The following is a 13,866-nucleotide window of genomic DNA, read 5'->3' as shown; positions in this document are numbered from 1 at the left end:
ATATACAAAGCCAAAATTATCATTTTAAATCACAGATAAAAAAGGAAATCGATTCCAATATGATTTCAGTCTTAATATGGATTAAAATGTTCAAAAATAGAGTGCCCATATCTAAAAAAACAACATATGAGTGTCAAAAGAAGCAAGACAAAGACAAATAAGGCTCTGATATCAAAAAATAAAAAACATCAACGTACTAGTCTAAACACATTAACAACCATAAACAACACATTCAGATCAATCAGCAGAAGCAAAGAAAAATAATTTTCAGGGGTACCTACCTCCAGCCATTACTATCAACCTTCTTCAGCCTTCACAGTTTTAACTTTCCAGATAATATTAAATACTATTTTGTCAAAATTTTATTTAGGTAATTCATGTAATCAATTTCACCTAAGATAAATTATATTTATTATATTTTTTAATTAATGTTCTAAAAATATTAGTTAGCGTTATTTTTTCAACTAATATGTTCTTCTTTTTTTTTATAAAGAGACCCTTCTAATTTCTAAAAGCTTGTCAGTTTCAGTATTTTTTTTTTATCGAAGTCACTAGTTTATCAAAGATTTTTCACGTAACTCTCACATTTTCAAAACTCAAAACAAAGATATGCGTGCAATTATTAATTATGTTATGTCTTCATGAAACATGAACTCAAATGAAAATGTAACATAATCTGTAGAATCAGTTCAATGAATTTCCACAGACCGATAACTCCAGTTCACTTTAATTTGCAACAATTTATGGTGGCTTTACGGTACAATCCTCAAATCCTTCAGTTTGTATTTGCGTATAGTATATATTTCATTCAAACCAAGAGAGAAAGGGAGTGAATAACTCTTTCTATAAATTCATCAATGTTTCTATAAACCATGTCCACATTATGTGATCAAATTACATTTGAACTAATGGAGGTCACAACTCACATAGCCATTGTTTCAGTCCCAGTATACAGCCATCTACGCTCAATTCTTGAGTTCTCTAAGCGACTAGTTCATCTCCACCGTGACATTCATGTCACATGCATCAACCCTACATTTGGTTCACCTTGCAACAACACCAAAGCCCTTTTTCATTCTCTTCCCTCAAACATAAGCTACACGTTCCTACCACCAATTAACATGGAGGACCTTCCACATGATACTCACCCCGCAATCCTAGTTCAAGTCACCATCTCTCGTTCTCTACCACTAATCCATGATGCATTGAAGACACTACATTCTAGCTCAAACCTCGTTGCAATCATTTCTGACGGTTTGGTAACACAAGTGTTACCCTTTGGCAAGGAACTCAATATCTTGTCCTACACATATTTCCCATCCACGGCTATGTTACTATCACTGTGCTTGTATTCTTCCATGCTAGACAAGACAATTACTGGTGAGTACAGAGACCTATCAGAACCTATAGAGATTCCTGGTTGCATACCAATTCGTGGGACTGATCTACCTGACCCTCTTCAAGATCGATCAGGTGTAGCATACAAGCAATTTCTTGAAGGTAATGATAGGTTCTATATTTATTTTCTCTTTGATAACTAGTTTAATTAGGGTTTCTCACTCTCTAATATAAAACAAATTATTAGATTATTTCCTAAAACTACATGTCTATGGTTAGTTAAGCCTTTCAATTTACAAAAAAATAACTGATTTCACTATATTATGTATCATGTAGAGATTAATTGGGTTATGTTAGTTCCAACCATGCAATAATTTTTTCGTGGTGAGACTTTTTAGATATTTTCAAAAGTTTCAATCTTTGGGTCCACTACGAGAATAATTTAAAATATATTTAGTTAATGATACATAATAATTTTTTTGAAGGTAATGAAAGATTCTATTTAGCTGATGGTATATTGGTTAACAACTTTTTTGAGATGGAAGAAGAGACCATAAGGGCCTTGCAACAAGAAGAGGGAAGAGGAATCCCTTCTGTATATGCAATAGGACCCCTTGTGCAAAAGGAGTCATGCAATGATCAAGGAAGTGACACAGAATGTTTGAGATGGTTGGACAAGCAACAACACAATTCTGTCTTATATGTTTCCTTTGGAAGTGGTGGCACACTTTCTCAAGATCAAATAAACGAGCTTGCTTGGGGTTTGGAATTGAGTGGTCAAAGATTCTTGTGGGTGTTAAGACCACCAAACAAGTTTGGCATTATTGCGGACATTGGTGCTAAAAATGAGGACCCTTCAGAATTTTTACCAAATGGGTTTTTGAAGAGAACACAAGGGCGTGGTTTGGTGGTACCTTATTGGGCATCTCAGGTTCAAATCCTTGCTCATGGTGCAATTGGTGGGTTCCTATGCCACTGTGGTTGGAACTCCACACTTGAAAGTGTTGTGTATGGGATTCCACTAATAGCATGGCCACTCTTTGCCGAGCAAAAGATGAATGCTGTTTTGTTAACTGATGGTTTGAAAGTGGCTCTTAGGGCTAAGGTAAATGAGAAGGGGATTGTGGAAAGGGAAGAGATAGGTAGGGTCATAAAGAATCTACTGGTGGGGCAAGAAGGTGAGGGAATTCGCCAGAGAATGAAAAAGTTGAAAGGTGCTGCTGCTGATGCATTGAAGGATGATGGATCCTCCTCAACAATGACCCTAACACAGTTGGCATTAAAGTGGAAAAACTTAAGCTTGGGGGGTTGCATAATGTAACTTAAACTTTTGCACAATTAATACAACTTATATTGTGATTGAAAAATATATTTCAACAAAAAATGGAATTAAACAAAATCAGAGAAAATTATTGATGCAATTAAGAAAATTGCATAATAATGTTGAAGAACATAACTAATTGCACCAATAATATTTTATAGAGTTGAACTCTTTTTTTTCTTGGGTAAGTTAAACAAATTCACTTATATACTACTGGCCAAAAGACAGGCACTTGCATAATATGTCTGTTGTTACTCTTTTTTTATTTTAAGGAATTGAAATTGTTTCTTATATAATTAATTTGGATTTGCTTTTTTTTTTAATCAATTATGTGTGAGGTTAAGAATTGAAATAAATAGTAAGAATAAAAATTAAAAGATAAAACTATTTTAAAAAATAGGGTAAGTTAAACAAATTCACTTATATTCTACTGGCCGAAAGACAGGCACTTGCATAATTTGTCTGTTGGTATTTTTTATTTTAAGGAATTGAAATTGTTTCTTATATAATTAATTTGGATTTGCTTTTCTTTTTTTATCAATTATGTGTGAGGTTTAGAATTGAAATAAATACTAAGAATTAAAATTAAAAGATAAAACTATTTTAAAAAATAGGGACCATTAAATATCATAGAGTGAAACAATAGATATATAAATTAAACAAATACATAAGTTTTTGGAGGTTATGCTTTTGTCCTAAAATATTTTCTACATGTTTTACAAAGAGTCCGTTAACAAATTTCATTTTGTTACATATTTATTAAATGTCAAAACTCATCCTTTTATTCTTTTTTTTAAATGACTAAAAAAATTGTTATGAATAAAGAATAGTTCAACCCATTTAACTTAATTGAGCCTATAATAAAAATGAAATAATAAATAAAGATAAATAATACAAGAATTTGCACCCATATGTGGACCCAAAATGTCAGCTTTTATATCTCTATCCATTCTAAACTATATCTACATATTATATATTTTATTGGCACTTGTAAATTATTTTTTATCATGTCACATCACATATATATTTTGCTTACAGTACTTATGTCTTTAATTTGTCAATCTGTCTTTTGCTAAAAAAAAATAATTAACATTTTGTTTTTTAAATATTATAGCTACTAAAATGGATGTAGTATTATCAGTCCTTCCCATAATTTAAATTATAATGGTGACATGTGCAATGCATGAAAATATTGTTATATTTTAATTTCTGAAATTGTTATTTCAATTTATTTTCATCACATATTATTTAAGAGTTATGAAACATAAAATTTAGAGAAGTGGTTGCAAATATCTGACCTATTTTAAGTTTTGAAAAACTTCTTTTATACATTACGTTTGACAATAAAAAAAAAATACTTAAGAACATCAAAACATGACTTAATTAAATTAGTTAACCACAGACATTGATAACTTTCAAACTTCATGAAATATTCAAGTCCTAAATAACAAGAACACGTGAAGAACTTGAAAGTGAATAATGTTGAGACTGATAAATCTTTTTGTGAAAGCTTGTGTCCCTAATTCTTTGATTCCTAAGCAGTAGGTGTGTGTGTGTGTGTTTTTTTTTCCAATGTTAGTTGATATAACTTTTGCATAAGGGTGTAAAAGTAGAGTTTCAATTTTTCAGACAAGCTGTATCAAGATTTGTTTTAACATGGATCACAGTGAAACATAGGGCTGAGCACACAAAACCATTATCCAACTCGCACCCGATTAAACAGAAGGAAAAAAGAGACTAGGGACATGCTAGGTGCACCCAACAATTATGTGAATGGGCAAAATTGTCCTTAGCTTAAAATTTTAAAGTAAACGCGCACCCACAGGCTCCCCCCATCTTTCTACTTTCTTTCTTTTCTTCCTTCCTTCTTCCTCCGCGCGTCCAAGCTGCCATTTCCGTTTGTTTGTGAAGCTTTTGTGGTGCCATTGCTGTGTTTCTGCCGTCAAGGTTAGTATCCCCTATCTCCCCTCCCCTCGTAGGTTCACTATTTATTTAGTTTAGGAGAAGCTGGCTTTAGGATAGAAGACTTCGAAATCGTCTGAAAAAAGCGAACCTGAAACGTTTTGTGCGCCCCAGAAGAAGTTCTTCCGGTAGCTTCTCCGGAAGAGGGAATTATTTTTTTTTTTAAAATTAGTTTTGTTTTTTTTTTTATAAATGAAGTTATTTTTTTTATAAATTAATTTGTGTACGTTTTGTTTTGTAATAATTGAAATATTTATGCTTTCATGGTGGTAAGTAAAAAAAATTAATTAAATATTATATATTAGGTTAAATTTTTGTTTTTTTATATTTGCATAAAAAATTTGGTATTAGGGTTAGGACCTAGTTGAGTGTAAGATATATGTTTAGTGGTTGAGTGTGTAGGGTTTAGTTTAGGGTAGTCAACAATGCTTAGGGTAGTGTGATTAGGGTTTATAACGTAAGGCTGAAGATTTATGTAAATATATGTAGGTTTTTAATTATATGAATAGTTTATTTGACCCAAAAAAATATGTGTTCTTCATGATTTGTAGATCATGGTTAGAACACGAGGTTTAGGTTGTGCTTTAGCTAGGGTTATAGGCAGAGGTAGACAGGATGAGCATGATGTAGTTGATGTTCCCTGGAGGCGTAGGCCTACTGCATCAGTCCGTAGGCAACGGGTACATATTGCAGTTGATGAAGGTGTTTCTCAGGTGACTGAGGAAGTACCTCATATGGCGAAGGATGTTCCTCAGATGACTGAGGATGTCCCTCATATGGCTGACGATGTTCCTCAGATGAGTGAAGATGCGCCTCAGATGACCGCGGATGTAGATGCGACTGTTGCAGAGGACTTAGGTCGTGATGGTGCTAAGGGGTCACATGCTGATGAGGGATTCCCTGGTGGTCCACGTGACCCATCAGTGCTGACTTCATTTGCGGAGCATGTTGCAGATGCCATTTGGACTGGGCAGGTATTATAATTTATTAATTTTTTCTTCTTCTTGATTTGTTTGAAATTTGTATATTTGGAATGATTTGTACTTCAATTCAGGAGCGTCCTGAGCTGAAGTTGGTGTCGCACGGGAGGAAGGTGGCATTAATTGGGAGGCCAGTGCCTAAGATTGAAGTTGGTTGCCGCCACAAGATTAAGTCCATTGATCGGGTGTTAAGTTGTAACCGGCGATCCTGGACTTATATTCGCATTTGTGGAGAGGAGGCACAGGGAGACCAGCACCTTCCACCTTCTAGTAGGAGAGTTGATGATCACACTAGATGATGTGTCGTCACTCCTCCATTTGCCTATTAGTGGCGCCTTCCACAGCTTCGAGGCTCTTTCTATGGACGAGGCGGTATTTTTGTTGATGGAATTGCTTGAGGTGTCCGGTGAGGAGGCTAGAGCCGAGACAATATGAGCAGGCGGGCCATATGTACGCCTCTCTTGGGTTCGGGAGATCTATGAGATGAGATGCCAGGCACGACGATGGATTGTAGCAGTTCGTGCTTATCTCTTGCACCTGGTCGGTTGCACTCTTTTTTCTAACAAGAGTGCAGCAAATGTTCATGTGGTGCATCTAGCGGCTTTTCACGACCTAGGTCAGAGTGGGGGCTATGCCTGGGGAGCTGCCGCCCTGGTTCATATGTATGACCAGTTAGATGAAGCTTCTAGGACCACGACACGACAGATTGGGGGGTACCTTACTTTATTACAGGTAAATTTTGTGTTCGTAATATGTTACATTAGATTATGATGTAAACATGTTTTTATGTTATGTTAACCTAATTTTCTTTTGTAGTGCTGGATCTATGAGCACTTTCTGAGTGTGCATCAGTGCATCACTGATGATGCGTACGAGGAGACGTCCCCACGTGCCTCCCGGTGGCTAATGATGAAGGTGCGTATGAAGGGAATTACAGGAGCGCCGTACCAGGCATGTTGTGATGCTTTGATGGTCACAAACGTGTGCTGGTTGCCTTACAGTGACCATCGAGGGGTTAGGGGGTTTGAGCTGATTTCATTGTTCTAGGGTCAGCTGAGATAGGGTCCTATGGTGGTCACAGTTCGACCGGAGAGGGTGCTACGCCAGTTTGGGTACATTCAAAGCATCCCTCCACCGCCTATTAACACTTTGTTGTCATATGATGATATAGATGACAGGTGGATGCATTTCTCAGACCACGTAGCAGCTGTGGGTGACATTTGTGTAGTGCCTGGGCAGGTATCTGTGGATTACATGGAGTGGTTTTTCCAGATATCTCACCCATTCATGATATCGACCCAGGAAGGTGATCATCCAAGACATCCACCTGCCACAGACCATGAGGACTGCATCCAGTCGGACATCCCAGAGGTTCCAGTGGCATTTGACCCCCCTCGACATGCAGTGGTAAGATAAGTTGCGCGTTTAATGTTTTTTGAATTGTTATTTATTTTAAATTTTGTAATAAATGTTTTTTTATGACTGTCACAGGATGATTATGAAGGCTATGAGACGATCGTAGAAAGGTTGGAGCGTGTGCTCAACCTTAGGATGGTCACTGCAGGCACAAAGTTACATGATATCATGCAAGATTGCCTCAGGATCGCCAGGGGGGTGCCAGCGCAGATGGAAGTGTTAGGGCTCGACAAAGACGTCACACAGAGCATTGATGATGTTTTTTATGTTTTGTAGTTGACATCATTTTTTGTATTTGTTACACTTTTTTCTTTAATATAGTTTACTTATTATGCATTCTATATGACACACCGATTATGATTCTGATCCCGATTCTGATCTCGATTCCGATTAACTGACGTGACGATTCTGATTCCAAAAATCATGACTTTCCTTCATAAGAATAAGATTAAAATTATAAATTTTTAAAAATAAGATAACTAAAAGTTTATGTTTTAAAGTAAAAAGATCAAAATTAAAAAAAAAAAGATTTGGACCCTTCAAACATATTCAAGTACCCATGTTCGGCGTTTTTTTTTTAAATTATGCGCGAGTCGCCTAAGACATTCGAGGGGAGCTATTTCTCATGTTTGGACGTCAAAGAAATAAAAAACAAATAATATCATGAGCCGGTTCCACCAAATAACACCTCAAAAAACAAGCACAAAATTTTAAAAAATAGGATTTGGACCCTTCAAACATGTTCAAGTACCCATGTTCGATGTTTTTTTAAAAATTATGCGTAAGTCGCCTAAGACATTCAAGGGGCACTATTTCTCATGTTTGGACTTCAAAGAACTAAAAAAATAATATCATGAGCCGGTTCCACCAAATAACACCTAAAAAAACAAGCACAAAATTTAAAAAAAAAATAGGATTTGGACCCTTCAAACATGTTCAAGTACCCATGTTCAGGGGTTTTTTAAAATTATGCACAAGTCACCTAAGACATTCAAGGGGCACTATTTCTCATGTTTGGAAGTCAAAGAACTCAAAAAAAAAAAATATCGTGAGCCGGTTCCATCGAATAACACCTAAAAAAACAAGCACAAAATTTAAAAAAAAAAAAAAGATTTGGACCCTTCAAAGTAGGCCTAAGGTCTAAAGGTGAAACAACTAAAATAAATTATATTTGGACCATTCAAACAACACATTCAATTTTATTATGGTATTCAAACACGCTGTAAACAGATAAAAGTTACATGAAAAACAAAAAAAGAAACGTTGCATTCAGTCGTTTAGCGACGTAGCAGCCACATCGTCTTCGATTTCCATACCATGTTTAGTAAAAACAGCTAAAGTTTCTATTGGCCCATATTTTTTCCAGTAGTTAGACTGTACTAGCACCTTCAACACTTCATCGTTGATTTTCAACTCATTAATTTCATATTTTATAACTTTATCTGAATACTCAAAACATTCTGGTTGCCGAAAAAACAATCGTCTTACCGTTTTTGATTCTTGAATTCCGTGAGGGGGAATCCCTTTAGGTGCAACTTGCTTTATCAAATCTTTCAGTTCATCAATGGTACATCCTGAAGGAATTTCAAATTTCTTTGGATTTTTTCTTGTGAATGTGCATCCTACAAATTTGTTTTGGGGTGGCATTTTCCATCTCCCATTGTAATACAAGAGCGCGTCATGAGTAGGGGTCATAGTGCGTTCAAGTAAGTTTATTACTTCATCTGGTGTTCTTCCAACGGTGCATAATAACTCAATCGGACCAACACACGAAAATTGATCATTACACATTAACATTGTGTTGACATCGTCATCATTTATCAATTGCATACATTGAAAGCGAATTTGGTTACCTGTATGGGTGAATGGCTGGCGGTAGTGAATTTCATCCAAAAATTGTTTGTCGGTTAGTTGAAGGGTATTGTGTATTCTGGTTTTTAGGCTTGCAAAATCACAACTGTTTGGTACTTGAATGGGCACCGGAGTAGAAGTTTGGAAGTAAACCTCACCATCATTGTGAATAATCGATCCATTTGAAAATGAAACCCAACCTTGAGTTGACAATCGTCTGACTGCTAGTTTATCCTAAAATTGCCATACTTTGTGTATCAATTGGGAGAGTATGTGAAAGCAAGATAGTGTGTGATTTATTAGCGTTTTCCGTGTCTCATATATATACATGGTTCTCACCGACAGATTGCTTCACTTTTTTTTTACAAAAGAACACGCGTGAACATGTTTCATGTTTATGTTTCCTACTCAACCAATGTCGTGCATCAGAATGTGTTGTCAAGTCAGTCAATGTCGTGTCACGCTCAAAATTTAATATGCATGCATATCATTATATGTTGTCAATTATGACAATGATGTATCGTACATGCGTAATTGATTTTGGTTGCACCAACTAATTTTTTTCTTAACGCAACGAGTACTTAATAATTATCCTTTAATGGCTTACAACAAATTATATCGCATAATGAATACAATTAGATAAACAATGCATGTTCAGTCTTCATTTAGGTTGACATAGTCTCTTTTGAATGACATCAAGCTTGTGTACTGTTGCATTCTACTAATATATGGAGTTGGCCACTGCTTTGCTTGAGAATAACAATTGGTTGACCACAACAACGCTAGAGGCGGTAAAGGACAACGGTCTTTCAAATAAACCTGTTGTGCGTGAACAAACATTATTAACTCAAATGAACTAGGAAAGTGATTGCATAATTCTTAGACTAACTACCTTCAATGTACCTGAACAAAATGATTTTCAAACACGTGACCGACACATATCATGCGGTGCACAAAAGAATTGGGTGGTGGTTGACTTCTAAGAGGAAAAAATGTCATGCTTTGTTGTCGGGACAACGATACAAAGATTACGTTATACTGTGATGCAATGACATATCCCATCTCCGTTATATCCATCCACTTGTCCACACTAACCTTTATCAAGCAAACATACACATCTAAGTTATTTAAAGTTTGTTCTTAAAAAAAATAACCTAAAAACATGCCTTGGAAAACCCATCAACAAGTAAGGACAACCTTAATTGTTCAAATCTCTCTGTGCCACCGAAGAGGTTGGTGTAGTCACGCGACCATCTGCCAAGTTCTTTAATCAATTTGTTGCGCACCAACGGCCAAGAATCTTCCCCCATACCTAATAAAGCGGCAATGGACCGATATCTACAGTTACCGTCCACTTTCACATCCACAACGTTGTGAATGAAACCCTATATAAATGGCGCAAATTGATCCGACATCGGGATGATCCTTGTTTGCTTCGGCGGTTAAGAAGATGATGCACTACGTTTCACTGAAGAGTTGCTGCTTTGAACAGAATGAAAAACATAAACATACTCCTAGTAAGACGGATCATGCTTTGTGGATCTTTGGCTTCTTTTCATCAATTTCTTTGATGCACCTTTAGTGTTGACCTTTGATGAAGGAGGGCACATAGAGTTTTGATCAGGGTATGCAATATCTCGAAGTTTACTCTTGAGAGTTACTTTGCCACACACATCAAGTTCCTCAAATCTTTTAGATATGGTCTCAATATCTTCCTTGATGCTCACTTCGGCCTCACATACCTAGAAAGCTCACATGCACAAGGAAGATTGTGCGTGCTTCTCATCACACAACCACAAGAAGAGGGATTGTTGCCGAGATAATGTAGACGCTCAACCTCAGTAGCAATCTCATTTAAAGTGTTCCTTGAAACCATTCCAAGGAGCCTCTTGTATAAGGTTTTTTTAAATACATATCTAACCACATGCGTACTGGTTTCGAAGGATGCTTTAATTTCAACGTGCTGTAGTGTGATTATGGCATCCCAAACACTACACAGGTCTCCAAGGCTATTTTGTAATACTCTTTTTAGAGCCTAATGAGTAAATTCAACCCTACATTTAAATACACAACAAACATGAAAAATATACAACAATTAAATACCATTTATTAATAATTATTACTAGAAAAAAAATAAGATTTTAATACCTGTTTGTTGTTGTGGTCCCTAGGTGCATGACCTTATTCGTTCAGGTTATAATAAATTTTTCCTCGTGTGGGATAATCCATGTCTCGTTAACATAGTCAACAAACATTGGCCAAGGTGAACAAGCAATTTGAAACTTGTGAAGGGACTCAGTGAATTGTTGTTCGGACGGACAATCAACCAAACTATCCCAGTTATCCAGCACATAGTCTCAGATATTTTTTTTGACCGATTAAAGATTTGCACTTGGTCTTCACATTCTTATCGATGTGAAACTTGCACAACAAGTTTGTACACTCTGGGAACACAGTTTTCACTGCATTCATTGGTGCTAGGTCTCTGTCAGTGAAAATAACAACAGGGAGGCGATCGTTTCTTAAAAATAGACCTCGAACCCGTTCCAAAGCCCATATAATATTATTAACACACTCACCCTCCAGATATGCAAACACAACAAAGAATGTCATCGTCGTTGGTGTCACCCCAACAAAGTCAAGTAGTGGGAGTCTGTACCTGTTTGTTTTGTAGGCATTATCTATAAAAAAAACACCAGATGTCATGCATTGCATAACTTTACTGCATCTGGGTGACACCAAAACAGATCACGCACCATAACTTCATCCTTCAATCTATGCCAATGAATGTATTGATCACGTTCAAGAAGCTTCATTAGATGTTGCATTTCAGTATTAGCTCCTCTAATGGAAGAACGATATGCACTTTTTGCATTGTAAATTTGTTTGATTGTCGTGCAATTGTTGGCATTGTGCTCCTTTAACGTTAGCAAGATGTTTTTTGGTTTCACCATTGACTTTGTCATATCAGAAATAATTTTGTTTTCATCCTTAGTCAATCGCCCAACGTATGGATGTCCAACTAAGGACTTGGCCAATTCATTATAGTGAATCTCACAGATCAACTTCACCATCCAACCTTCCCCTCCATGCACTGGTTTCCCACGAAGCCTGAAGGGACAACCACATTTCCTACTCTCAGTGTCTCTTCTACCAAATTCTTTATTCCTACACTTGTACATATCACTCCTTTCACACCCAATTAACACAAATGAACTTCTTCCTCTGCTACCAGTATCTGTGTCAGAACTCATAATCACTGCAACAAATCTGTTTTCAGGGGCAACTGTTTGAGCCCATTGCAAAACATCATCTCAAGTACCAAAGACCTACAATGCAACCCCAACATATTAATTTTCATACGAAACATATGTTCAACCAAATGACTCAAACTAATGAACATGATTACCTGACAGGTATTAAAAGCATTCGAACAATCAACATGTGGTTGATTCACACCACATTCTTCTTCATTATCATAATCCATATGAACTTCTTGTGACATCATATAGTCATACGTCCATTGATCTTCGTCTATCTTAACAACATATTAATAAATTATGCATCATACACAAGTACATACAAATTACCATATTACCACAACTAAAAATTGACTAAATAATAACTAACATACATATTAACAACTAATACAACTACATTCAAAATGTAAAACTAAATTATTTACACAAACTAAATTTAACACTATAACTAAAAACTAATTAAACATTTTACTACTACAACAAAATACAATTAATGTACCTAAATCATTTAATATTATACCTAATTAAACCTATTATCCACAATTTCAAAAATATGAAATACAAATATTATAAATTATAAATTCATATATATTAATTTTTTTCACAAATTTAAAAATAAAATTCTAAAAAAATATAAACAATACAGATTACGAAAGAACTTCTTCTGGAAGAAGCAGTGTGCACTACCGGAAGAAGTTCTTCCGAAAACTACTTTCGGAAGTGCATACTGCTTCTTACGGAAGAAGTTCTTCCAGAAGATGTTTCCAGAAGAAGCAGTCTGCACTTTCGGAAGTAGTTTCCAGAAGAACTTCTTCCAGAAGAATTTCTTCCGTCAAAATTTTACTGAATAACAACTTCTTCTATAACAAATCTACACCAAAAAAACCAAAAAAGGGATAAAATGCGTACCTCCGACGAAATAAGAATAACAACAACGACGACAAAATCCACCAATATTTAACTTTCACCGAATGACTACTTCTAACAAACTTGCAAAAACCACCCAGCACAAATGGGACGAAATTGAAAGAAAGGAAGCGTAAAACCGAAAAACATTAGGCAGGCACAGTAAATTTAAAGAAAAACAAGATAGGGGCAAAATAGTCATTAAATATGCATTAAATATTTTTTTATTTAATTCAGGTTACTATTACAAAATTTAATGCATATCTAATTCACATTAATTTTATAAAATAAAAAATATTTATTCAATATATATTATATTTTGTAGTACAAATAAAATGTTGTCATAATAAATATTTTTTATTTTTAAAAAAATATACGAATTAAATAATTTGTATCATTTAAATTAAAATTAATTGCCACAAAATTTATTATTTAAATTTACATGCGCATTAGATATGCATTAGAAATGTTAGTGATAATTATGTATTGTAATAATTTATGTATAGTAATATTATTTATTTTTAAATGTAATTGACTCATTAACTAAGTTGGTTAGAGCGTTGTGATAATAACCTGAAAGTCATAGGTTTGAGTCTTGCTTGGGCCATTAATTTTTTCAGAAATACTTTTATGGAAGAACTTCTTCCGAAAGTTCATACGGAAGAACTTCTTCCGGGAGAAGGTTCTCACGTTTATTTACAAACTCTGGCACAAGGGCAATTTTGCCCATTCACCTAATTGCTGGGTGCACCTAGCATTTCCCAAGAGACTAATGGGGTTTTAGATGGTAGGCCTTAGCATGGGTTGGGTTCGATCATATTCGGGCCAAGAA

The 13,866-nt window shown here is 35.4% G+C and overlaps 2 protein-coding genes across 2 annotated transcripts; both read left to right on the top strand.

Moving 5' to 3' along the window:
* The first annotated feature begins 908 nt into the window (after nt 1–908).
* Nucleotides 909–2,659, top strand: LOC114420357 (hydroquinone glucosyltransferase-like). Its single transcript, XM_028386274.1, has 2 exons — nt 909–1,500; nt 1,824–2,659. Exons 1-2 carry the CDS (start codon nt 909–911, stop codon nt 2,657–2,659), a joined length of 1,428 nt encoding a protein of 475 aa, XP_028242075.1.
* Nucleotides 2,660–6,084: 3,425 nt separating this feature from the next.
* LOC114420356 (protein MAIN-LIKE 2-like) lies at nt 6,085–6,648 on the top strand. Its single transcript, XM_028386273.1, has 2 exons — nt 6,085–6,333; nt 6,418–6,648. The coding sequence occupies exons 1-2, from the start codon at nt 6,085–6,087 to the stop codon at nt 6,646–6,648; spliced, it is 480 nt and encodes a 159-aa protein (XP_028242074.1).
* The last annotated feature ends 7,218 nt before the right edge of the window (nt 6,649–13,866 follow it).

Source organism: Glycine soja, chromosome 7, assembly GCF_004193775.1.
Source record: "Glycine soja cultivar W05 chromosome 7, ASM419377v2, whole genome shotgun sequence".
Classification (NCBI taxonomy): Eukaryota; Viridiplantae; Streptophyta; class Magnoliopsida; order Fabales; family Fabaceae; genus Glycine; species Glycine soja.
Note: the sequence above shows the minus strand (reverse complement) of the source record. Positions and strands in the feature narration are given on the sequence as shown.